At 34.4% G+C, this 23646-nt stretch overlaps 5 protein-coding genes, 1 long non-coding RNA gene and 1 pseudogene across 7 annotated transcripts; 4 read left to right on the top strand and 3 right to left on the bottom strand.

Annotated features, from left to right (window-relative positions):
* The first annotated feature begins 165 nt into the window (after positions 1 to 165).
* LOC125578217 (F-box/LRR-repeat protein At3g58930-like) lies at positions 166 to 1204 on the top strand. The gene is made up of 3 exons (XM_048740561.1): positions 166 to 558; positions 630 to 769; positions 907 to 1204. The coding sequence occupies exons 1-3, from the start codon at positions 166 to 168 to the stop codon at positions 1202 to 1204; spliced, it is 831 nt and encodes a 276-aa protein (XP_048596518.1).
* A 302-nt stretch (positions 1205 to 1506) lies between these two features.
* Positions 1507 to 3900, bottom strand: LOC125578533. Its single transcript, XM_048741479.1, has 6 exons — positions 3678 to 3900; positions 3340 to 3573; positions 3095 to 3268; positions 2532 to 2638; positions 2223 to 2446; positions 1507 to 2148 (listed from the first exon to the last, which is right to left on the bottom strand). The coding sequence occupies exons 2-6, from the start codon at positions 3460 to 3462 to the stop codon at positions 1703 to 1705; spliced, it is 1074 nt and encodes a 357-aa protein (XP_048597436.1). The 5' UTR covers positions 3463 to 3573; positions 3678 to 3900; the 3' UTR covers positions 1507 to 1702.
* Positions 3901 to 7276: 3376 nt separating this feature from the next.
* LOC106363692 lies at positions 7277 to 9109 on the bottom strand. Its single transcript, XR_007316645.1, has 3 exons — positions 8302 to 9109; positions 7974 to 8227; positions 7277 to 7895 (listed from the first exon to the last, which is right to left on the bottom strand). It is a non-coding gene; the product is annotated as an uncharacterized LOC106363692 (long non-coding RNA).
* A 639-nt stretch (positions 9110 to 9748) lies between these two features.
* LOC125578534 (50S ribosomal protein L35, chloroplastic-like) lies at positions 9749 to 10817 on the bottom strand. Its single transcript, XM_048741480.1, has 3 exons — positions 10437 to 10817; positions 10239 to 10355; positions 9749 to 9940 (listed from the first exon to the last, which is right to left on the bottom strand). Exons 1-3 carry the CDS (start codon positions 10683 to 10685, stop codon positions 9863 to 9865), a joined length of 444 nt encoding a protein of 147 aa, XP_048597437.1. The 5' UTR covers positions 10686 to 10817; the 3' UTR covers positions 9749 to 9862.
* Positions 10818 to 13809: 2992 nt separating this feature from the next.
* LOC106368632 (QWRF motif-containing protein 4-like) lies at positions 13810 to 17833 on the top strand. 2 transcript variants are annotated; one of them, XM_048741481.1, is made up of 7 exons: positions 13810 to 14109; positions 15477 to 16745; positions 16810 to 16929; positions 17014 to 17130; positions 17211 to 17300; positions 17384 to 17491; positions 17580 to 17833. In XM_048741481.1, exons 2-7 carry the CDS (start codon positions 15537 to 15539, stop codon positions 17664 to 17666), a joined length of 1731 nt encoding a protein of 576 aa, XP_048597438.1. In that variant the 5' UTR covers positions 13810 to 14109; positions 15477 to 15536; the 3' UTR covers positions 17667 to 17833. The 2 variants fall into 2 exon arrangements, with proteins under 2 accessions (XP_048597438.1, XP_013664094.2); XM_013808640.3 differs by lacking the exon at positions 13810 to 14109 and adding an exon at positions 15017 to 15371.
* An 843-nt stretch (positions 17834 to 18676) lies between these two features.
* Positions 18677 to 21669, top strand: LOC106365489 (annotated as a pseudogene).
* A 236-nt stretch (positions 21670 to 21905) lies between these two features.
* On the top strand, positions 21906 to 23333 carry LOC106368633 (nucleoid-associated protein At2g24020, chloroplastic). The gene is made up of 7 exons (XM_013808641.3): positions 21906 to 22125; positions 22231 to 22379; positions 22466 to 22569; positions 22662 to 22701; positions 22830 to 22901; positions 22977 to 23033; positions 23134 to 23333. Exons 1-7 carry the CDS (start codon positions 22071 to 22073, stop codon positions 23206 to 23208), a joined length of 552 nt encoding a protein of 183 aa, XP_013664095.1. The 5' UTR covers positions 21906 to 22070; the 3' UTR covers positions 23209 to 23333.
* The last annotated feature ends 313 nt before the right edge of the window (positions 23334 to 23646 follow it).

The following is a 23646-nucleotide window of genomic DNA, read 5'->3' on the forward strand; positions in this document are numbered from 1 at the left end:
TAATCTAAGAGCGAGCATTGCGTTTGATGGTGGTGGCCGGGCGGAATCTGGAGCGATTCTTTAGCCTTAGGTGTGCTTAAGAGTCTTAGCATTGACTCTGACTTGATTTTCTGCGGCGAGGTTGAAGAGTTTATTCCTTCTTTCACTGCCCTTGAGGAGCTGCGGATGGGTAGCATGGAGTGGAGAGAGTCGGATGTGACTGTGTCGAGTGCCACCCTGAGAACGATGAGTCTCCACGGCACGGGGTGTGAAGAGTTTGTGAATCCGACTAGCGTTTCTTTTGATACTCCGAACCTGCGTGTGTTAAGCTACTATGACTTGGTTGCGGAAGACTATCCGTTGGTTAATATGAAGAAGTTGTGTGATGCTACTATCAATCTTATACTAACTGATAAACAGGTTAAGCGACTAAGAGAGCCGAACAATGAGTTTTGGGAGGAGGAGGAGGATGAGGTTGAGGATGAGGGTAATGTTCTTGTCAACTTTGGTAATGTGGTGAAGCTCATGAATGGGATACAGAATGTTCAGAAGCTTTCCTTCACTGCTGATACTCTCGAGGTTCAGTTTTTCTTGTCTGTTATGTTCTCTTGTCTAGTTTACTTGTGTGACATTAATGTCTTTGTTTTCAGGTGCTTTCCCAATGCTGTGATACAATGCCAGTGTTCAACAACCTCAAGTTCTTAGGCATTACGAGTGAAGAGGGTAGAGGATGGCAAGCAATGCCAGCTCTTCTTAAGAACTGTCCGCGTTTAGAAACTATAATCCTGAGGTAGAATTTTTGCAAACCATGAAACTTACATGTGTTAAGAAGCAGTTTTTTTTATTATGTTTCCCTTTGTATTCCTTTCAGGGTCTGTTACATTATGTAACTGATAAGTGTGGGGATGCTTGTCCCTGCATATCTAGGGAAGGCAAAGGTCGTTCACTCAGGGCTTGTCCGGTGAATAGGTTGGAGATTCAGGGGTTTCGAGCAACGATGAAAGAGATGACCATGATAAAGCATTTCTTGGACTATTTTCCAGGTTTGAAGAGGCTTGACGTCGTCATTGAAGACAACGAACCTACGCAGCTCAGAAACCCGGAGTTGTCTAAGTGTGTCAAGGAGATGTTCAGTCTCTACAGCAGGTTGTATCCGAGTTGCAGCGTCGAGCTCATGGTGAGTAGTTTCTTGCAAAAGAAGTGGCGTGCACAAGGACATATCTGAAAAGAATAAAAACTTCGCTTGCTCTTAGATTTTTGTTTTATTAGACTTCTGCCTCTTTAGCTGGCTTTGTAAACTGTCTGCAAACCAAACCAATGGCTAAACCGAATCTGCTTCCATTGTTTTGCTCTATCATCGTCTTTGCCTTTGATCTTCCCATCTTTATCACTCACTTTGGTGCTAATTTAACAACCTGCACCCTAACCTTTTAATTTGTTACTGGACAACATGAAACAAAGACAGCTTGTTACAGTTTTGTAGTATTAATACATGTTTCAAATAAAATGGCTTTAGAAAACGCCATTAGAAAACCACTTTCTTCTTTACATGGATTCATCATCACCAAACACACGTTCCTAACAAATCAAACACTTTTACAAACAAGAGCACAGGTTCTCTTGGTTTTTTACTTACCCATAGAGAGAAATTAATATACAGCTACTTGTTCACGATTCCTAGACTTGTCGTCATCACATTTACGAATCAATTATATGGCGACCCTTATGCATCACCGTCTTCTTCTGAAATATTGAACAAGAACTTTGGTAGGGATGTGATCCTAGGAAGGTGTGCTAACAGATCGGTAAACGAGTCTTTCCTTGACATGCTGCTCGAAGCATGATCAAGAACTATACTGCCTTCTTCAGTTTTGTTGTGTCTCTTGTTGCTGTTGTTGTTGTTATCTAGCCCAATCTCTTTCCCATCGTTAGCAGCGGTCTCCAAGAGGTTGTAGAAAGAGTTCACCTTCGACATTACAGACTTCTCATCCGATGTCTCGGTCTGCGTGTCGCTTAGCAGCAGCTGTTTCATGTCCTCAAACTCAGGGTTGTTCTCACAGTTAGCTTGATCCGACAGAAACGCAAGGAAGTCGTTCATCGAGATAGATTGGTGTATCTGATTCCAGTTTCTTGCACCGACTCCTCCTTCGATTGCACGAGCATCCATCACTGAGTTAACAAGAAACATAATAAGAACCTCCTAATAGAAACAAGAAGGGGTTAGTTATAAGATAGTTATATACCTGAGCTAGGCGAGAGTGCGTCATGAGACAGAGACATATGTTCTGATGATGACTGAGCCCCAGACACTGAAGGATCCTCGAATATAGACTGCCGTGTATCAGAGAAGAGCGTGTCGAAATTCATCTCAGGCTCTTGGCTTAGACAGAACAAGCGATGATCGCACTGGAGAAGCTTCTCTATATGCTTGTTCAATATCCCTGGGAGACATTGCAGAAAATGTTGCCTACCATATATACACACACACCACAGACGATTAGACCCTGTGACGTATAAAGGACAAATGACACACAACGGACATGTTATTTCACCTGTTCATGCTGGCTTGACCATCAGTAAAATCTGATGTTGCCTGCCACAAAGTATGCTTCCTAGGCTGCGGATTAGTCTCCCTGTAAAACAATGGTCGCCTTGCGAGCTGAAACAAACAAGAAACCAATTCAAAACCAAAGTACATTAAGGTTTAGGCATAGGCATGCGGGTTCGGTTTCTTCAGGTCGGTTAGTTCGGGTTGGTCGAAATCTCACCGATTTTTTTTTGGTTTGGTTCAGTTTCAAAAACTTTACCGAAGCTTAAAGTTTATGGTTAGTTCAGGTCTAAATTGAATAAAATTCAATTTTGGTTAGCTCGGTTATTTCGGATTTTGGTTAGTTCGGTTCGGAATTTCAGTTAAAATTGGTACTGTTTGGATATTTTTTTAGAGAACCGAGCTAACTGATTACTTACGAATCGTAAACCAATATTTTTCACCTAACTTTTAAACCGAACTAACCAAAAACCAAACTTTTTGGTTTGGTTCGGCAAGTTTGGTTCAGTAAAAATCTCAGCCCTAGTTTATAGGAATTAAAATGATCAACGAGAATGCATTTTATACCACGATGGTCAACGTTCCAGGCTCATCTTCTGGACAACTTGCCTTCAACGCCATTATATCTGACCATTGAATCTCGATCTTGCTCTTAAGTCCTTGTTCCAACACTTCCCACACAAGTTTGTGTTTTGCAAAGTAACATTTCGCCACCAGATCACCTTCGTACCTCGATTTGTACTAACAAACAAGAACTTAGATTCCCATATAAACTCCAAGGAAAAAACATGATATTTGTATGCAGAACTCACCTCCCATTGGCCAATCCTGAGAACGGTAGCAGGGAAGTTTGAAGCTTTGAGCTTCTCAACGGTTCCGACAAGAGAAGAAGCATTGGCTATGGTTTCTTTCTTAACACTTTGAGAGAGTCTCATCTGAATGAGATCTTGCAGAGATGGGCTCTTTCTTAGGCTCAGTCCCAAAGGACTTGGCTCATCAAGTAGGTTCGGTGGTATAAGAGACACGCTTGTTCCATTGCTCCATAGCTGATTAGAAAGAGCAAAATTTAAATTTAAGAAAAAAAACAAACGACACGACAAAACACTTATGTTCAGATGTAATAAAATCAAAATCAGTTCAAGGAACAAACCTTAGATCGCTTGTTAGCAGGACCGTTCTCTTCTTCCAGAAAATCCTCGACGATCTCTAGTTTGACGGTAACTTGGACGCCGGTCTTAGATTCCTCGATTTCATCAGTAAACTGAAAATGAATAAAGGTTCACAAGATACAAGAATTGAAATCAAATGAGAGTGACGAATTTGATTTTGAAGATCTAAAAAACGCGAAAGAGAGAGAGAGAGAGAGAGAGAGAGAGAGAGAGAGAGAGAGAGAGAGAGGGTGGATTCTGTTTCTCTTTCTTCCTCGAGACTTTATTATTTAAAAAAAAGAAAGTTGAGTTTCTGGAAAATACCCAGATTAGCCCTTCCTCTTTGTCCTTTCTTAGGAGGCTATGTTTGTCATTTCTTATTTTTCTTTTGAATATGTTGGTTGATTCGCTGGCCGACACGAGTGTGTGTGTTTATGGGATGTATCGATAGGTGGGTCCCGCGGTTTGGCTTTTTTAAATGACGGCTATTGATAGAGGATTCGGCACGTGTTATTTATTCCGATGTGGCTTCTTATCTAATAAGTCTGTTTTGTCGTCACATGTACTTCCCGTATTCATTTTAAAAACATGGATCTAATAACATACTATTATAATTTACACTTGATTCTTCTATTTTTTGTTGTATAATCTAAATTAAATAATTTTGTAGCTATAGATTTTTAACGTGATTTTAAATTGAAATTCAATAAGTAAATACTAAGGCTTCGAATAGTAACCATCGTCTCGTCTCACCCCACCCTACAGTTAACATTAACAAAAATCTCTACGTATACTATATATCTATATATTTTTATAACTGTTAGAACCGCACCGCAGTTGAACCGTTTATCCCGCACCGCTCAAACCGCAGTCACCATTCAAATGTTATGAACCACCCCGCTCTGCACCGCAGTTAACAGTAACAAAATTCTCTGCATATACCATATATCTATACGTTTTTATAACTGTTAAAACTGTACCGCAGTTAAACCTTGTGTCCCGCACCGCTCAAACTGCAGTTACCATTTGAAGCCTAATTGTGTATTGTAAGACTCAACGACTTACTAGAAAATTCTAAAACATAATTTTTAAGTTGTGGAAATATCATACCCTAGAATAACGCTAAAAAAGTTTTTATCATAAATATAGATTCTAACAATCAAAATGACCAAAATGTTTCATTAAAGAAGTAAATATACACTTATATTTTTAGGGTTAACTAATCCAAACCTTAGGGTTTAGAGTTAATGGGTGGAGATTTGGGTTTGAGGTTTAAAATTTTATGAAAATAGAAAATAAATATTAAAAATTTGAAAATAAAATTTTAAAAATAGTTTTAAAAAGTATTTTCGAATTACAAAAAGAAATTTTGAAAAAAAATTAAAAAAAAAAGTTTCAAAAAAAATTCAAAAAAAAATTATAAAAAAGTTTGAATTTGAAAACATATAATCTAAAACTATAAAAAAATTTATTCTTTTATTCTTTTATTTTTTTTATTTTTTAATATATCTAGAGTATTATTATCCTTTTACCTATTAAATGAAACAGTTTAGTCATTTTTCTCTTTGTGGTCTATTTTTATGACCAAAACTTGAAAATTGTATATTTATGAGAATTGCCCATACCATATTCATAAAAAGAAAAGGAAAATTAGGCTGTGAATTTAAGAAATTAAGCAAAAATTTATTGGTTGAATTTTGTGGTTATAAAATACCTTTTTGCTCCCTACATCAACCACAACACTAACCAATCAACAACCCATGCACCTCAGATTGAGTTTTAATTTACAAAAAAAATGTTGGTTACTAATAGAATAGGTTTAAAAAAATTTTAGTTAAACAATCATCAGTTTTATTAACATTTGATTCAAGTTATAATTCATAAGAATTGATTTTATATTGTATGTTATAACTGTAAGACTTTGTGTGTATTTGTCAACGTGTTTACTATATACTCCATCTATTTTCCAATATATATATATATTTCAAATTATAGACTTAACTTATTATGTATTTTTATTCTTACAAAGAATTTATAAAAATTAAGAATAATATTTGTTTATTGAATTATTACTACTTTAAATTGTTAAAACTTATCAAACAAGATAATGTATTTATAACCAATTTTAGTTTAATGTGTGCAAAGCAAAAAACACATTAATTTCAAACAGGAGTATAAATTATGTTTTAAAATTAAAATCTGGTATTTCGGTTCAACATCATTGATAAAGTACCCTAGAAGTAGACGCTATATATAACGATGATTATATCATTGGCCAAGATTTACAGTTTTAATAATTTACACTAGTATTGTCATAACCCATGTTTAGTTTTTAAAATATGCATGAGTTGATTGTAGATGGCAAAAATCTCAGTCAATAGTTCAGTCCCTTATTAAGTCTATAATAAATGCAAATGAAATATGGTACGCTAGTGTTGCTATTTTTATTAGTGAACTCTCATTATCAAAGCATTAGCTAGTTAGTCGTTATCTCAGCCGCAATTATCTCTTACAGCTTTTGAAAAAAAATGGATGGAAGAGTTCTGACGGATATTGATCTAATTATAATAAGTTGAATTCTCAAGTCCTAAGATAAATGACAGATTCAACCCAATCATTGATCCATGACAATAACCAAACTCCTTGCTAATGTATCTGTTACACTCGCTGCACATTTGTGGACAGAACCAGTCCTTACTTCAAGCCAAGGAAACAGCTTCGAACCATTTATTATATTTAAGTATTTTCAGCCATAAAATTTCGAAATATTTTGAAGGCCAGTTAGTATTTCGTCTTTGTCTTCACTTATGAGGTTATTTTGCAATATTTTTTCCTTTCTCTTTTGAATAATTGGTTGATTTTTTTACCAAAAAAAAAATAATTGGTTGATTCGTAGGCCGACACGAGGGTGTGTTATGGATATTGTAAGAGCTGGGTCCCTCTTTGCTTTTGTAAATGACGGCAATCGACGAGGATTTACCACGTGGCGTTTTATTCGGATGTGGCTTCTTATCTAAAGGTCTCATTTGGTCTGTTTTGTCGTCACTTGTAGTTCCCAAAATTAGCTAATTGGTTCCCTATTGAAAAATGATTTGTCTCTTTATTAACTTTGAGTTCATTGTCTTTGTCACAATATATTTTACTTTTATAAAAACCAAAATAATTTTGAGTTCATTGTCTTTGTCGCAATTTATTTTACTTTTATAAATATGAAATAAACCCTGTAATTAACAAATAACATAATCTTATAAACTTTAAATATTTAAGTGAACTCATTAGAACAATACTGAATTTTTCTATCATAAATTATTAGGACTAGTAAATATAGTACACAAGGATCAAAATGACCAAAATATTCTATTAAAAAGAAAATAAGACATTTATATCCCATTTAAAATGACTAAAATGATTAATCTAGACTTAGAATTTATATTTGAGGATGAAGTTTTGGAAATGAAGGAGTTTCGGATTGCGAACATATTAATATTTAAAATAATAATTTTAAAATAGTTTCAAAACAAAATTTTGGATTTAAAAAAAAAAAATTGGAAAAAAGTTTCAATTTTTTTTGAATTGAAAACGTATTTTTTTGAAAATACAAAAAATGTTTATTTAAATAATTATTTATATTTATATATCTATAAGGTAAGGTAAAAAAAATCTTTTATCTTTTTGATGAAACCTATTTTAATCATCCTCTACTTTTGTGATCTTTTGGTCAAATTTTTTTATTTTAGTATCTTTTGGAAGAATTACTCAATATAAATGATATTTCTATTTTTTAATTTCTCACTAAAAAATCTAAAAACACTGGGTCTAACTGGTGACAATTACAATAACATTAGGAATGAGTAGAGAAAAAATACAGAGAAATAATATTAGAGGAATGAAAAAAAAAATGTTTCCTTATCAATTTTAGCGGGGAACAAATTTCTTCTATATTCTTCTAGAATAAAAAGAATGAAAATGAATGCAAAAGAAAAACAATTTCTTGTAAATGATAAAAAAAAATTAGGAATTGTAAAGAATACATTATTCCATTTCATTATTTGGTCACCAATTACACCTTAAGGATTTCCGTCTTTCGTTCACTAGGAATTTTCACAATCTGTCTCCTCAAGAAAAAAGTATACCAAAGCGATTCTACGGTGATCTCTCCAGCGTTCTCACCAGCGCTCAATGATTCCACATGCCCCTTGAGTGTGTGCAGCTCCCTAAGCCTGTTGTTCACAAATAAAACATTCAGTCGGTGATTAGCTCCAGTCACAGAATTAGTAATACTTCATTTGGCTGCAAACCTTGAAGTGTCCTCTGAGCAACTGCCCATTGAGCCTCCCTCTCTTCTTTGTTGAAATCTTTCTTCGTTGTGAAAGCTATCTTGTTCTTAACCAAGTTGAGCCAAACCTTTCCAGTCACCATGGCAAACTGGAGAATGTCCAATGGGAAGTATGTTATAATACTGTATAGCCAGATAACTGCAACCCATCCCCATCCAATACCCATAACTTTTGCGAATTCCCCAATTTGTGTAAACCGCAATCAAAGTAGCAACCTGCATTTGGAAGAAAGAGGTTCGTTGATGACCTTTCTCTACCTCAATATGTGGAGTTTTGATCATGATCTTACCAGTTGTGCAATGAGGAAAGCAATCATCAGTAACGCTCCAGCACGTTCAACAAAGGACCAACTCCCTGATCTTGTAACGAAGATTAGAGCTTGACTAATGATACTAACTTGTAGATACACCTCACTCATGAGTTGTTACTATTCCTGATAGACTTCACACCAAACGTCTCCTGTGAATCCAATGTAAAATTAAATAATTAATTTACAACTTTATACACTTGGAAAAGAAGACAAATTATCACTAGTAGTCTAGTACTCCAAGAAAAAACTCGATTATATTATTACTGAGAAAAATTCTGTCTTGTGTGCCACCAAAGAGAAAATAACAGTCATGATGGCTAGGTAGCTTCCAAGCACAACTCCAGTAGCAATAATTTCTCCAAGTTTCCAGCTATTATAGGTGTGGGAGATGGCTTGACTCTGTAGTTTGAAATGGTCTTGATGATTGATGGTACCTATAGGCTATAGAAATATATAAGATATATAATAACGGATTCAATATATAATATATAAGCAATGATCAGAACCATAAATGCTGAGAAGTCAAACTTCCATATCAGAGCAATAAGCATGAAACCAAGGAAGAAAATACTGGATGGACTGACTTCAGAATAGAAAGCGTTTCGAGTGATATTGGTCCTTGACCGTGACCATCACCATGACCATGAGTAGGTCTGGGTGTTTGGTTCCGGTTAAATATTTTTAGTTTTTGATTATTTGATTCTAGAAATATATATACAGAAATTGTTAGCAGACTTGCTCAACTGGAAAGAACCATGATCATTGTCTTAGAAATTCCCAGTTCAAGTGACTGCTGAAACGAAACTAATATTACATGATGATTTTGAAACTTAGGATTACAGGCTTCGGCCCCAAACCTCATGGTATTCAAAAATATATATAGAAACTGTTCAGTTGATTATGAAATTCAGTTCATTTTTGGTTTTCGGTTCGGTTCAAATAATAGTTTTAGGAACCAACTAATATCTGGTAAATTGTGGATCCAATTCGGTTTCGTTTCAATACGATTTTTAGATATTCAGATAAAAGTTAGATTTTTTGGATTAAATATCGGGTAATCAGATAAATTTAAATGTTTAAGAAAAAAACTATTCAGGTAATTCAATTATGTAATAATTTAAAATATTTCAGATGAAAATATTCAGATAATTAATTTTTTCGAGTACTTCGATTTATAACCAGTATTTTTAGAATATTTGGTGATTATAAACTATATTTTAGATGTTTAAATATCCATTCGGTTTTCGATTATGTTTCGAATCATTCAGATATTTGTAAACATTAGTCCGGTTTTGGTTTAGTTTATATACACATGCCTAACCATGACCATGGCCAAACTCATTACTGATGTACATCTTACACCTAGATCAGTTTGTCATGAAAGTCTTGCACATTTGTGGACACGCAAGACAAGAAAACGAGAAGGTAGAAGAAGGATCAACTCATTGACCAAAAAATCACAAAAACAAAAGAGAGTATTATCACAACTTAGATTACAAAATGAGAAATGCAGGTAAGAAAATGATCAAGCCGGCTCTGCTTAAGTCGCCTTTCGGTTGACTTTCAGGTAGGGAAGAGCGCCGATCACATTGTCATAGTCACTCCGGCTCACTTCATGCTGCGTTACAGAATACAGAACATATAAAGTTAGACATGTAAGAGAGAAGAGGGGGGTCTAGTCTAGAACAGAGCAGCAAAGTTGCTATCTAACAAAGCCGAAAAAAACAAGTAAAACTAGAACTTGTGATCACGAATTAGGAACACTCAGATCATGAAACTGATGTCATTGTCCTGATGGAAACAAATGTCGCAACATTATTCCCCTAGCAGCTTTATTACCCAATTTAAGAATGCAATTTACACACACAAAACTAAATAACCTTGAAGACATGAACGAGAAATAAAAGAGAACCAACCATTTTGGAAAGACGCAGCTTCCTCTTGTTGTTCTTCTTAGCTAACAAATGCTGCTTCCCGGACCTCCTCCTCACTATCTTCCCTCTACCCGTCACCCTGAACCTCTTCGCCGAGGCCTACCAAAGAGAACAACTTTGCTCTCAAGAAAGTTCAAAACTTTACGACCAAACATGAAGTTCGAAAGTTTAAAACTTTACCTTGTGGGTCTTCATCTTGTATCCCTTATGAGCGAAAACGGTAAGAGTCTGAAGCCTCTGAGAACTCTGAGAGACGACGGTGGATATCTTCTGAGGAAGAACCGCGCGAAGCCCAGAAATGCAGTGAGCTGAGGCAAGACTCGACGAGCTGAACCGAGCGAATTGAACGGAAGCGTGAGTGGAGACCTTTGGAGGAGAGCGTAAGGGAGAGAAGCTAAGGTTGACGGAAGCCATGGAGAGAGACGCCATTAGAGGAGGGTTTGTGCTCTCGGCGACTTTTGAATCTTTTTTGGCACTCACTGCTCTGATTGTGAGAAGAAGATAAGCTTTTGCCTTTGCCCCAGAGAGATAAAGAGTGAACGGATATGGGGGAAATAGAAATTGCGGATTATACGGTTTAGATGATCCGGTTTATGTGTAAACCGAAATCGCCAGATTTTTGTAGCTAAACCAATAATCCTAGAGTTTTTTGGCTACTTTTTAAGTGTCAACTCTAATAACTTCCGGTGAGATTTTAAATATCAAGTTCTAAGAATTTGTTACATATATCAAGGCTAAAACATTTTAGACGATTTGAGGATTTTGGTCGAAAACACTCGAGGCCATTTTAGACGATTAGAGTATTTTGGTCGAATATTTGACAAAAAATAAATTGCTGAATGTGAATTTTTACGTCTTCTATCATTAATCTCTACCCAAATCTGATAAAGAGAAGCTTGAAAAACATAACTTGGAGGAAAAGATTCAGCAGCTATAGTTGGAGCTCTTAAAGCACCATGGAAATAGAAGGAAACAAAAAAAAAACCTTCTTGTCGTTCTTTTGATATGTTTCATGATTGTTCAATTGACACTATGAATGGCTCTGGGATTTAGACTCTATTCATTGAACTCACTTGTGGAGACAAGATCTTCCAGACATCACATAAGATCCTATTTTATGTCTCTTTCATAATCTCCAGTTCCAACTGTTTCCTTGTGATTTAGGATTTGCCTATATGGCATCCAATGTCAACTTCAGTATTCTCTTTTAAAATAATTAGATTTTGATCCGCGCTTAAAAGCGCGAGATTTTTTTATTGATAAACTTATTGTTTGTTAGTTCACTAATATGTTTAAAGCTACGTGTTTGGTTTCGATTCAGTTTTTTTTAGGGTTTTAGTTCGGTTTCGATTCGATTTTTGATTTTTTTATTCAAAAAATATAGAAACTGTTTAGTTATTCATGTCACAAAAATTTAAAATATTTTATTTAAGGTAAATCTTAGAAAATTTAAGAAATCTAGTTATATCACCTATTAAATTGATTAAATCATTATTAAAGAAATATATAGTAATATATTGTTAGTATAAATTTAAGATAAGACCAACATATTAATAATCTAGTAAAATGGTTTAACAATCTTTTATAAGTCGATTTTTCAAGACTGCTTCCCTTTTAATAGTATAGATAAAATAATTCTTTGTTTTTATTTGATAAATAAAAGGATAGTTTGTTTTCTCCTCAAACTGAAACATGGATCTCTTGTTCTAGTTTTGTCTACTTGCATTAAAAAACTTGTATAATTCTAAACTTATATTCTTAAAACAATATTGCAACCAATGTCTTAAGGTTGTTTTTAGAATACAACAAGCTGGATTCTTGATCTTGAATTCCACAGTTCTCCTGGACAAGCATTTTCTAATTCTGATTTGATTTGTTTATCCAAATTAAGAGAAAAGGAGGAACTCTTTCACCATATTTATAGCCCATGAGATTCATTTCAATGAAACTTGATAACTGAATCATAATGGTCATTCCTAGATATTAAAGGGATGTTGTATGAAATTATTTTGGATGATATATTATATATTGGCACAAATTAGATCCAATGACTTAATAAAAAAGGAATGGAAACATTGGAGAAGCATGGCATATGCAATAACTAAATGGTGGTCACAATTAATCATGCTAAGCACATGAATGCTCATCATTTGGTCTTTGCTTATATACTTAACAACACCAAACGCCAAAAAGAATGAAGAGTAATCTAACTTATCTTCACTTTCGCGGCATTTTTAATTTGTAATGGTTACAATAATATTAGCAGTTACCTTGTTAGTATATATATATAGCTTCATTATTACTCTAATCTCAAATTCATGAATGCGGCTAGGTAAGCTTGTGGTTTAATCATAGACTACTTAACTTTGTCTTATGTGTAATACTAGTGAAATATATTAGTGTTTTGATTTTATTTACTCAAGATTCCATTGTACGTACACCTTTGTGACGACTAATTATCTTTCTCAACATATTTTCTTAGAATATTCACGCATTTCTACATAAAATATGTTTGTATAGTCTGACTGATATAGTAACAAAAAAAAGTGAAATGAACATTGTCCCATAGTGAAATCAGCAATAATAAAACAAAGAAGAAAATCAGAATTAGACAAATAAGAGAAAATGAGTTAGGTAAAGCTTTAAACGAGAGGAGTTCATTTCTTTCCACCTAAGAAGAGTAACAAGGAGGTACAGCTGTACTGCCCGCCACCCGGGTTCGAGTCTTGGCCACAACGGATTTAACATCCCTTCCGTTGGGGCGCTGGACCCCTTTCGGGGGGATAGTTGAGAATGTGGCTGCCCAGATACCAGAGTTATCAAAAAAAAAAAAAAAAAAAAAAAAGAAGAGTAACAAGGAAGAAAAGAAAACCTTTGCAAACAAATAATGATGGAACCCTATGTTGTTCAAAATATAAAGCAGTTTAATCAATTTGAAAATTATGTTGAAATTCTTAAAAGTTCGAATTTAACATGAATAGATTAACTAATTTTGGTCACATTATTATTTATATCAAATTAGAAATTTAATAATTAAAATAGGAAAACATAAAAAAAATATTATATATGTTGTTCCGTAAAAAATATTTTGATCAACATAGCACATATTAAGCTTATATCAAATAATATATATATAATTTATTTTATTAAAAATAATATATTATGAAATTATTTTAAAAATTACTATTCTGCGTTCCAGATTAAAAATTAATATGTATGTAAATGTTTTTTTTGTATTTTTATTAAATTTAATTTTAAGATATCCAATGTCTCGACATCCAAAAAATTAGTTTCTTTTCTCAAATGTAAAACAAATAAAATAAAATAATAAAACTGAAAATAAGAAATTTATATGTTATTTTTATTTAAATTTAAAATTCAAAATATTCATCATATAATGGATATATAAGTGTAGAAAGTTAATTACGATTTTTTTTTTGCATAAGACACACGAGCGTTCACACTGAAAAGTCAGTTAGATTAACACTTGCAAAAGTAAATAATATCACTATCATCATACGATGTTTTGTGGGGTCAATGATTTAAAATTATTAAAATCCAACATTTTCTCTTTATTTAGGTAAATAACCAACCCAAATAATTATAAACGAACGACCCATCAAGATACAATGCCAGCAGTAAAGAAAAGAAAATTCAATTTATTTTCTCGAGTTTTCAAATTCACAAAATCGTCAAAAAATCTTTTCCGGTACTATTCCGGCGTGATTTCTCCATTCCCGACGAGGAATATTACACTTTGGGTTATACTCTAATCACGTTTGGATCAGATTTTTTTTCACCATTCTCTCCATTTCCAGGTTCGAATCCCCATAACCCAACTTCAATTTTCAAGGTAATTTTCCGGTTTACCGCATCAAAATTAAAAACCTAATATTTAGAATAAATTGGATTCAAAATTAGAAATAACGAATCTGGTTTAGTCGACAGTGCCAGTTCCTGTTTCCGTTTTTGGCGTTTAGAGAGAGTGATTTAATGAACGAAGAACAATTTAAGATTTGCAGAGAAAGTAATTTTAATTTTTAAATTCTAAATAGTTTCGATCGATAAAACTTGTCTGCTTCATGAGAGACAGGAGGCATGTTAATAAAAACAGACTCTTTTGGATTCTTCTCGTTTCATTATAAACCCAAAAATAAAAAAAAAGAATTGTTTTTCAATCGAAATTTGCATTTTCCCTATAAAATTTGAAAGTTTTCTTCTTATATTTTATCTCATATGGTCAAAACATAAACTATATTCTAATCACCAAGAGGGATCAAACGCACGTAAATTTGCATTATTGTCACCTATTACTGCAAAAAGGAAAAATCACCGTTTAACTTAAGTGTGGACACTGATTCTTCTATACACACATGGTCATCTTTGTCTCTTCTTATAAGAAAATCTGCAAATCCAATTATAATATATAACTCATAGCATAATTATAATAATATTTAACCAAAAATAATAGTAATTATAATATATATAAGTCATACCATTTCTAAAATGAATTATTAAAAATCTTAGTTAAGGAAACTTCTTTTTGTGAACTTTGATGGTTCTGATTTTGAGAAGGAAGATGAAAGGTGGGTCTGTGAATGAAACTTGAAATCTTCATTAATTACTCCAACCCATCAGACCATGGCACACCCGTGTCAATGACACTGAAAATTAGATCTTCTTTGCTCTGATTTTTAAAAGTAAAAGTCTTTGATCCAAATCAAGAATATCTCTGTATATGTGAAAGTTCAATTAAACTACTACTAGAAGTACTAGTACTAGTACTAGACCTGCCTTTCTCTCTCTTTATCCTTTCTTGTTTGACACTTGATTTTATAGTCCTAGGCTCAACTTTTCTTATCTCTTTCAATCCTAGGTCTCAAGCTGTTCTTGCTGTCCTTTTTTCTTTTACTGAGGGGACCCCTACTACAGAACCTCCCTTTATAGTCATTTGAGTTTGTCCCAAGGACCAAAGCTTGTCCATGTCTTGATCTGTTTTGGTTTCTTGATGTAAAACCTATCTCAAAAACACCTAGAGATCTCATCTTTTTATTCTTTTTTTTTTGCTTGGATTGATTTAAAGAGATTCTTGATCTGTTTCTCTGTTGTAAAGGTGTAATCTTTCCTTTCTTTATCATCTTGGTTGTCTAAAGATTCTCTCTGCTTTTCTCCATCTTACACATCTGTAAGGTATCTCACTTTTCTCCTGCCTTATTGCAGAATAAAAGGGAAACTTATCTGCTGAACCATATCAATGCAAGGCTGTATTTGTTAGCGTGAATGGAAACGTTTTATGGTTCCAAGAAAGCATCAATGAGGAAGCAGCAACAGCAATCTCTAACAGATACTACAAGACCTCCTCTTGTCCCAGCGGAGAAGAACAATGCAGTTGCTGCTTCCGCCACTCGCCGGTCTAGAACAATGGAAGTCAGTTCAAGATACAGATCATCAACTCCTACTAAAACAAGGAGATGCCCTTCGCCTAACGCCACGAGGACTGTCTCTTCAAGCAGAGCTATTTCAGCAGAGAGGAAACGCTCCTCAACGCCAACCACTCCCACTAACCCGTCCACACCGGTTAGTGATGTACCGGTTGCGTCTAGGAGACTATCTACTACTGGTCAAGGCTTATGGCCTTCTACTATGAGAAGCCTCAGCGTTTCATTTCAGTCTGATTCAGTCTCGGTTCCCGTTAGTAAGAAGGAGAAACCGGTTGTTTCGATTGATCGGACACTGAGACCATCTTCGAATGTAACACATAAACAAAAGAGTGTGACAACAACAACAACAACAACAACAAAGAATGTATCTGCAGGTCAATCAGAGAATTCAAAACCTGTAGATGGTCCACCTCATAGTAGGTTAATAGAACAGCATAGATGGCCTAGTAGAATCGGTGGAAAGATCATCTCAGATTCTATGAACAGAAGCTTGGATCTTGGTGATAAAGCGGTTAGGAGAATGTCTAATAAACCTTTGCAGAAGTCTTCTAGTGACACAGCAAGGTTGTTGTCCTCTTACGAAAGTAATGGATCTCCAACAAGCTCAGAAGATTTAGAGTCTAGACACAGGCTTTTGTCTGCAAGTTTGTTAGATAGAGCAACTTCAGCTAGAGTGCATCCCTTGTCTGCTCCTGGTTCACGCACTGCTTCTCCTAGCAGATCCTCGTTTTCATCATCATCCTCTAACTCTAGAGGGATGAGTCCCTTGAGAGGATTGAGTCCTTCAAGAGGCTCTTGTTTGAGGTCGTCTACACCGCCGAGAGGTGTGAGTCCTTCCCGGATAAGACAAAGCAATACATGCACACAATCGAGTACCACCACCACAACATCGGTTCTTAGTTTCATCGCTGATGTTAAGAAAGGAAAAAAGACAACTTACTTAGAAGATGTTCATCAGCTCCGCTTGCTTTATAATAGATATTCGCAGTGGCGGTTCGCAAATGCTAGAGCTGAGGGTGTAAGATATATTCAGAGTTTAATTGCTGAGGTAAAATACTTTTTATCTTTCTGCTTAATGTGACACTGTGTTATAACAATCTTGATGTTTACAGGAAACTCTATACAATGTCTGGCATGCAACATCAGACCTGAGAGATCTTGTGACATCCCAAAGAATTTGTCTCCAGCAGATGAAGCTAGAAACCAAGCTTGATGATATCTTAAATAAGCAGGTACGTATTCTCTCTCTGTCTCTCTCTCATGAGATTATCATCCTTGTGGTCTTAATGCTTCCGTGTATGTATGTATCTTCACAGATGGTTTGCCTTGAAGATTGGGCCATACTTGAGAGAGAACATGTCAGTTCTTTAGCTGGTGCCATTGCAGACTTGGAAGCAAATACTCTGCGTCTTCCATTAACCGGAGGAACAAAGGTATATATGGTTTTACCTTTTCAAAGAGTGATATAAAACAATTTGAAGATCAAGAATAGTAAAAGCTCTTGTGGTCACAGGTGGACCTCAGATCTCTGAAGTTGGCTATGTCATCAGCTTTTGATGTAATGCATGGTATGGGATCATCCATATGGTCTTTACACTCTCAGGTGAGACTAATTTTTCATGAATCCAATAAAAATGATATGTCCTCTCTCACGTGCCTGAACTTTTCCCTCTGTTGGAACTGCAGATGGAAGAGGTGACTAAGCTAGTTTCAGATCTCTCCGTTATAGCTACAAAGGAGAATTTTATGCTTGGCAGATGTGAAGATATGTTGGCATCAACAGCAATCATGGAGGTAGCAAATCAAACAAAAAAAAAGCCAAGAATCTATGTTATATTATAATGTTTTAACAAGTTCAGAGTTTGTCATTGTGTGAATCCAGGTAGAAGAGAGTAGCCTCATGACTCATTTAATGCAAAAGAAGCAAGAAGAAGAAGAGATGATGCTAAGTCTCCCTTGTTGTCATTAAGCAAGTTTCCATGGCCAACACTTAACAATGACTTGTAAATTGCTCCTTTTTGGCTGCCATTTTCTTCTGCCACCATCCTTTTCTCCATTTTGTCTTTTACTTGTAGGAAGAGGATGTGAAATAAATGGTTTAGAGAAAATCAATGCAGAAAATGTAGTTTAATTTCATGTAAGCTCAGTATTTTCGTCTTTTTACGTAATCCGTATATATAAATATAATTTGAGTTAGTTTAATGATCAGTAAGTATTGTAAATAGCGAAAGATCTGGGGCGGCTTAGTGAATACCAACATATCTGGGTACTTACGTACATAACATAACATATGAGGGAGCTGCCAATGCCAAGAGATGGTGGACAGTACTGTAGCTTCCAATAGATACTAGATTTTAACCCGCACACCAGTGCGGGTAACATTTTATTTATAAATATAAAATTTTATATTATTTTTTATATAATAATTTATAATAATATATTGCTGTCATATTATAAATACCTAAATAGATGATATATAGTTCTAAATATTAAAATTTAACATATGTTAACAATTTCATTTTTTGTAAAAATTATTACATAATTTATGAATATTAATCATTTTAAAAGGTGAATGATATTTTAGTCACTTTAAACGGTGAATAATATTTTATTTATTTATCTTACTGAAATTGTTTTTTAAAATATATTGGTTTACCAATTCAACATAATTTTAATATGTTTGCAAAAAAAAACATAATTTTAATAGTAATTCATTAATTACTTCTATTTTAATATAATGTAGAATATACTTATAAAATTTATAAAATTAGCAAAAAAATTCATTATTTTGTTTATAATAAAATTTAATTAAAATTAATTTATAATAATATTATACTACTAACTTCGAAATTAATCAATGCATTAATTAAAAGAATATTTAAATTTTTAAAAAGATTTTGATAGATTTTTTCTCTAACAGATTTTGTTATTCCTAAAACTAAAATTTAAATTTATAGTTAAAATGGATTTGTTATTAATATCCTTATAATTATTTAGAAATGTTATACATTAAATAAACTAATGTAAACAATAAAAAAAATTATTTGAATATATGGACTTAGACTTCTAGTATGACTATTTTGTAGTAGATAAAAATAGTACTTTTCTTTTAATAGAGAGATGAGAAAGTTTATAAATTGTGAAAGATATGAGAAAATATTAAATGGAACAATTTTTTAAAATAGCAAAATAAATCTGATTGGTTGTCACTGTTGTGGATACAGGCTTTTAGAAATGATTTACAAAACCCTTTGGTATTAATTTTTTTAAAGGTAGATTGTAGCTTAAAAAAGCCCGAAACCACAAATTGCTAGTTATTAAAAATACTAACGTAATAAGAAAAGCAAATAAAAACCCTACTTTTTAAGCTTTAATACAAATTATAAAGCTTGATTAGCTAAATATTGACCTTAAATTAAGACTTTAAAATGAGCGAATGGTTTAAAATAAATAATATGTTCAATTATTCATGGATTGTTGCTGTAGACTTCACAAATTGATATACAAAGCAAATATCTAAAAATGATTTATGAAACCTTTTTCAATTAAAAGACCATTTACTTGTAACTAAACGGTAAAATAGTGAAAATATTTTTGTATTTTTATAAAATAATGTATTTGATTTGCCGGAAGAAATAGCAAATTTTGATATGAAACTAGATACGATACCTGAACATGTTCTGCTTGTTGCTTACGCAACACCCTCACACGGTTCCATTTATTTTCTAGCCAAATACTGTTAAGAAATGCGGTTTGGTATCTTTTCTTATTTAATCCGTTCCTTTTAAATTTGGAAAGAGAGAGATAAGATAACAAAAGTTAGTTAGTTTTCACTTTTCAGACCTATCAAAACATACAAGGATTGAGGAATAGCAAGATCCAATTTTTTTAATAAAAATTTGCCAATTGTTTTTACGAGTTTCCTTTTTGAGTTATGAAAGCAAACATAAAGCCCTATAAATAGCGATCAATAGCATAGAACCACTCCAAACTAAAACGTAAATTACAAAAGTCATATAACCTCTACATGTATCTCTCTGCCTCCGTCGTTGTTCCACGTGTTTTGTCATCTCCTGCCGTCATGAGACAAAACCCCCTGAAACGCAAACGTGACGACGAGATCACTGTGCATGAAGAAGATGATGTGCATGAACATACCAAACCGCATCCACCGTCTTGGGAGACTCTATGCGTTCTTGGCCCTTACATGGATCCAGAGACTCTCGCCGTTGCCTCTTGCGTCTCAACCACGTGGTTAGAGTGTTTCTCCTCGGACGATCTATGGAAGGCTCTCTTAACCACAAGGTCCTCACAGCGCTCTTCTCCCTATGAGATCGTATTGAAAAACACTGAAAGCATCTCGTGCAAACACCTTGTCTCCGCTGTTGAAACGGAGGCCAAACGCCGACGCAAAGATCAAGTCGCGGAACCTGTCAAGATATCAGTCTCTGATCTCAGCTTCATCATCCACGTGTCAAATAAAAAAAAGAAAGCATCGGTTTACAAAAAGGGTAAAGATCTCGAGTTTGATCCTAGCGACAAGTTCCAGTTAGAAGCCGACGTAAGCAACGCAGCTATCACTGCCGGTGAAGATGACGTGATGATGACATGGCAAGTCATGTACAAGGGAAAGTTCTTCACAATAGCTGATACTACAAGATCGTTGGGCACAAAGAATGGCTGGTTCACTGATAAACTTGAGGACAAGTGTAACCGCAAGCTAGTAGGCGACGTCAAGCCGAGTTTTAAAGGCGACGTTCTTGAGAAGATTGGATTTTCGGTAGTGGACTCAGATGGCTGGGGGTCTCTGTTACTTGACGGGTTTTTGAGATATCTTCAGCGGTTTTTCTTGGAATAATTTTCTCACAATAGTCTCGAGTAGATTGGGAATAGAACATACAAAATCTTCATTGGTTTAGCAAGTAGCCTAGAAGTTCTTTTAATCTTGTTATATATTCATGGTATCAATGAAATTCAAGTGTTGGCATATGAATATTTCATGAAACGTATTGGTAGCAACGAAATAAAGTGTTGGCATATGAATATTTTTAATCAAAGCAAAACTTTAAAAACTTCTTTTAATGCTGTTATATATTCATGGTGTTAATGAAATTCAATATACAAGTCTCTTTCCACCATCTTTTTGTTGTTCTTATTTTTTGCTTGTGTTTTTCATCCAGCTGAACATCATGCAGAAAGCTATCAGAGACTTATAAAGATAGTCCTCGCACCACCACCAATTAGTAACGCATCCCCGCTAAAATCCTTTTTCTATTTGTTGGTGATAATCCGCTTCCTCTCTAGTCACATGTTTAACACACATGCAGTATGCCAAGGACCAAAGTATACCACAAACCTGACACAAACTTTAATGATCATTGATTTCTTAACTCTAGTTTCCGGTATCAGAGATCTGATTTCATACCTTGAAGTACGTGTCACTTAAGAACCATACCAATTAAGGAAAATTTACAAATCTCAAGGTTTAGTAAATTATACACTATAATCGGTTTTATTAGTGTCTAGATTCGGTTTAGCAATGTCTAATCAATGAAACCAGAGGTTTAGCAACTCGTTTTGATTGTGGTTTGGTTTAAAAATTTCGGTTCGTTACTGGTTTTCTTCCACCCATACTCTCCCAAGCAAGTTCTAAAGTTGAATCGGTTCTCTTGTATGGAGGAGAAAAACATGGCGATGATGAATCCGCATAACTCCACCGACAGTCTTCTTTTGTACTCTTCCTCAGCCTCTAATCGATCTCATCATGTACGTTTTCCGGCGAGTACTCATCGTTTCCCGTGATTCGGTTTTGGTTATCTCCTCCCGAGTACACATTGATGGTGGAAAGAGAAGCAGAATGAATAAGGAGAAAAATGATCAAACATTCATTAAATGGTTTAAAGATACATGTCTCTAAAAATAATTGGTTAAAAATAGAATTTAGATTTAAAGTTTAGAACTTGAAATTTAGATATAGGTATAAAATTTAAAGTAATAATATTTTTTAATAAATCATTTATAAATATTTATTTATATCAAATATATTATGAATTAAGAATAATTTAGTTTTCTACTATTTCGTGAAGTCCACTTTGTCATTTTAATTTAATTTTGTGCTATTTTGTTGATAATTTTTGTGTGTGTTTTAATAGAATAACCAAATAATCTATTTACATTAATAATTTGGAGTAGTATATATCTAAATTTTATTTAGTTGACGTGGCCATAAATTATCGGTTAAGAGCTTGAACACTAACTAACACAAAAAAAAAGTCTTGAATTAAAGAGAAAAAAAAAAAGGCATTTCCTTCCTCCTCCGTTTAATCTCTGCCCTTTCTCTCCTCTCTCTCTTATCTCCTCCGGTAGAAGAACCATGGCTTCGACCACCGATTTCACAAAGTCTTTACTATCTCCCTTCTCCCAACATGGTCAGCCTCTTTCTCTTACCTACTGACTTTTTGTATCTCTCTACTCTATCCATTTTAGGTTTTAAGTATACATTTCGATTGAATTTTTCTTTGATAAATTTGCAGGCTTTAATTCCCAGAGAGGAAGTAGCAGACAGAACAAGAACGCGACTTGGCCAAATCAGTACAAGCCCAATAGGTCTCTTCGTGTGAACGGGTTGTTCGGAGGTGGAAACAACAAAGATAATAATAATACTGAGGATGGACAGTCAAAGGTTTAAGCTTTGTCCTATTTGTTTCAGAATACGACATGGGTTTGGTCGGAACTTATGAGATTTGTGATTTCTTTTTTGGGGTCTAGGCAGGAGGAATCTTTGGTAATATGCAGAATATGTATGAGACTGTCAAGAAAGCTCAAATGGTTGTTCAAGTTGAGGCTGTTCGTGTTCAAAAAGAGTTAGCTGCGTATGTCTCTCTCTCTCACATTCATTAATATTCTTTCAAGTATCTGTGTTTATTGAGTTTTGTCTCCTGTTTTTTTCCTTCCAATCTCTCAGGGCAGAGTTTGATGGTTACTGTGAAGGCGAGCTTGTCAAGGTCAGTAGTGCAAGTCTTGTCCCTCTAATCAGTTAACACAGTTTTGTCCTAATCCATAAGATAAGACTTGTTGTTTTGTCCTAATAGATCATTTATAAACAAGAACTTAACCTGTATCGTTGTTTCAGGTTACGTTATCAGGTAACCAGCAACCAATCCGTACTGATATAACAGAGGCAGCAATGGAGTTAGGCTCTGAGGTTAGTGACCACACCACCTACCTTTGTGTTAATCATAATGGTTTCTCATTGTTGTGTGTTTTTTCCCTTTGACAGAAACTTTCACTGTTGGTCACGGAGGCTTACAAGGACGCACACGCAAAGAGTGTTGTGGTAAAGCAATCACTGACCATTTATTTTTATAACAATGCAAATAAAAGTATGTCTCTCTTCATCTCTTGTAATTTGAGAGATTTCTTTGAATTTTCAACAGGCTATGAAAGAAAGAATGAGTGACCTTGCGCAGAGCTTAGGCATGCCACCTGGCCTCAGCGAAGGAATGAAGTAAAGAAGCTGTTTTTGTTGAATTCAAGTTTCAGTTCTGAGTTTTTTTCTCTATTTATCAGTCAAGCAGAGAAGCAAAAACCTTTGTACTAATAAATACTATTATGGAATCAGATATTTTTCTCATTACCCCGAGTATGATCTATAATTTCAACGCAGTTCCTATTGTTTATCGAAATATATTCCTCGACTAAGACTTTAAAAGCCTACATCTGTGGGTTGTGTAATGAACCGAGTATATGCTGGTTTTGCTGGGAGCCTGTTCTCTTCTGTATGTAACTAAGATCTTGGAAGCTCTTTTTCAGCCAAGAACGATCTTTAAAGAGTGTGAGGGCACGCTCTGGTTGCAATACTGGAACCGTCCATATTCTCACATGTCACCACCACCATGTAATATCACTGGCTCACTATCATAAGCATATACTATCGAAGGTAGAGATAT

The sequence above is a fragment of the Brassica napus genome, chromosome A9 (assembly GCF_020379485.1).
Source record: "Brassica napus cultivar Da-Ae chromosome A9, Da-Ae, whole genome shotgun sequence".
Classification (NCBI taxonomy): domain Eukaryota; kingdom Viridiplantae; phylum Streptophyta; class Magnoliopsida; order Brassicales; family Brassicaceae; genus Brassica; species Brassica napus.

Bases quoted from the DNA above. Each gene is read 5' to 3' on its own strand.
- LOC125578217 (XM_048740561.1), top strand. From the start codon at position 166: ATGGGTAGCATGGAGTGGAGAGAGTCGGATGTGACTGTGTCGAGTGCC. The intron at 559-629 runs GTTCAGTTTTTC...CTTTGTTTTCAG, and splicing joins TCACTGCTGATACTCTCGAG to GTGCTTTCCCAATGCTGTGA. The intron at 770-906 runs GTAGAATTTTTG...CTGCATATCTAG, and splicing joins TTAGAAACTATAATCCTGAG to GGAAGGCAAAGGTCGTTCAC.
- LOC125578533 (XM_048741479.1), bottom strand. From the start codon at position 3,462: ATGAGACTCTCTCAAAGTGTTAAGAAAGAAACCATAGCCAATGCTTCT. The intron at 2,447-2,531 runs GTGAAATAACAT...TATATATGGTAG, and splicing joins GGTCAAGCCAGCATGAACAG to GCAACATTTTCTGCAATGTC. The intron at 2,149-2,222 runs GTATATAACTAT...TTGTTAACTCAG, and splicing joins CGCACTCTCGCCTAGCTCAG to TGATGGATGCTCGTGCAATC.
- LOC125578534 (XM_048741480.1), bottom strand. From the start codon at position 10,685: ATGGCGTCTCTCTCCATGGCTTCCGTCAACCTTAGCTTCTCTCCCTTA. The intron at 10,356-10,436 runs GTAAAGTTTTAA...TCTCTTTGGTAG, and splicing joins ACAAGATGAAGACCCACAAG to GCCTCGGCGAAGAGGTTCAG. The intron at 9,941-10,238 runs GTTGGTTCTCTT...TCTGTAACGCAG, and splicing joins AGCTGCGTCTTTCCAAAATG to CATGAAGTGAGCCGGAGTGA.
- LOC106368632 (XM_048741481.1), top strand. From the start codon at position 15,537: ATGGAAACGTTTTATGGTTCCAAGAAAGCATCAATGAGGAAGCAGCAA. The intron at 16,930-17,013 runs GTACGTATTCTC...GTATCTTCACAG, and splicing joins ATGATATCTTAAATAAGCAG to ATGGTTTGCCTTGAAGATTG. The intron at 17,492-17,579 runs GTAGCAAATCAA...GTGTGAATCCAG, and splicing joins CATCAACAGCAATCATGGAG to GTAGAAGAGAGTAGCCTCAT.
- LOC106368633 (XM_013808641.3), top strand. From the start codon at position 22,071: ATGGCTTCGACCACCGATTTCACAAAGTCTTTACTATCTCCCTTCTCC. The intron at 22,702-22,829 runs GTCAGTAGTGCA...TCGTTGTTTCAG, and splicing joins GTGAAGGCGAGCTTGTCAAG to GTTACGTTATCAGGTAACCA. The intron at 23,034-23,133 runs GTAAAGCAATCA...AATTTTCAACAG, and splicing joins CACACGCAAAGAGTGTTGTG to GCTATGAAAGAAAGAATGAG.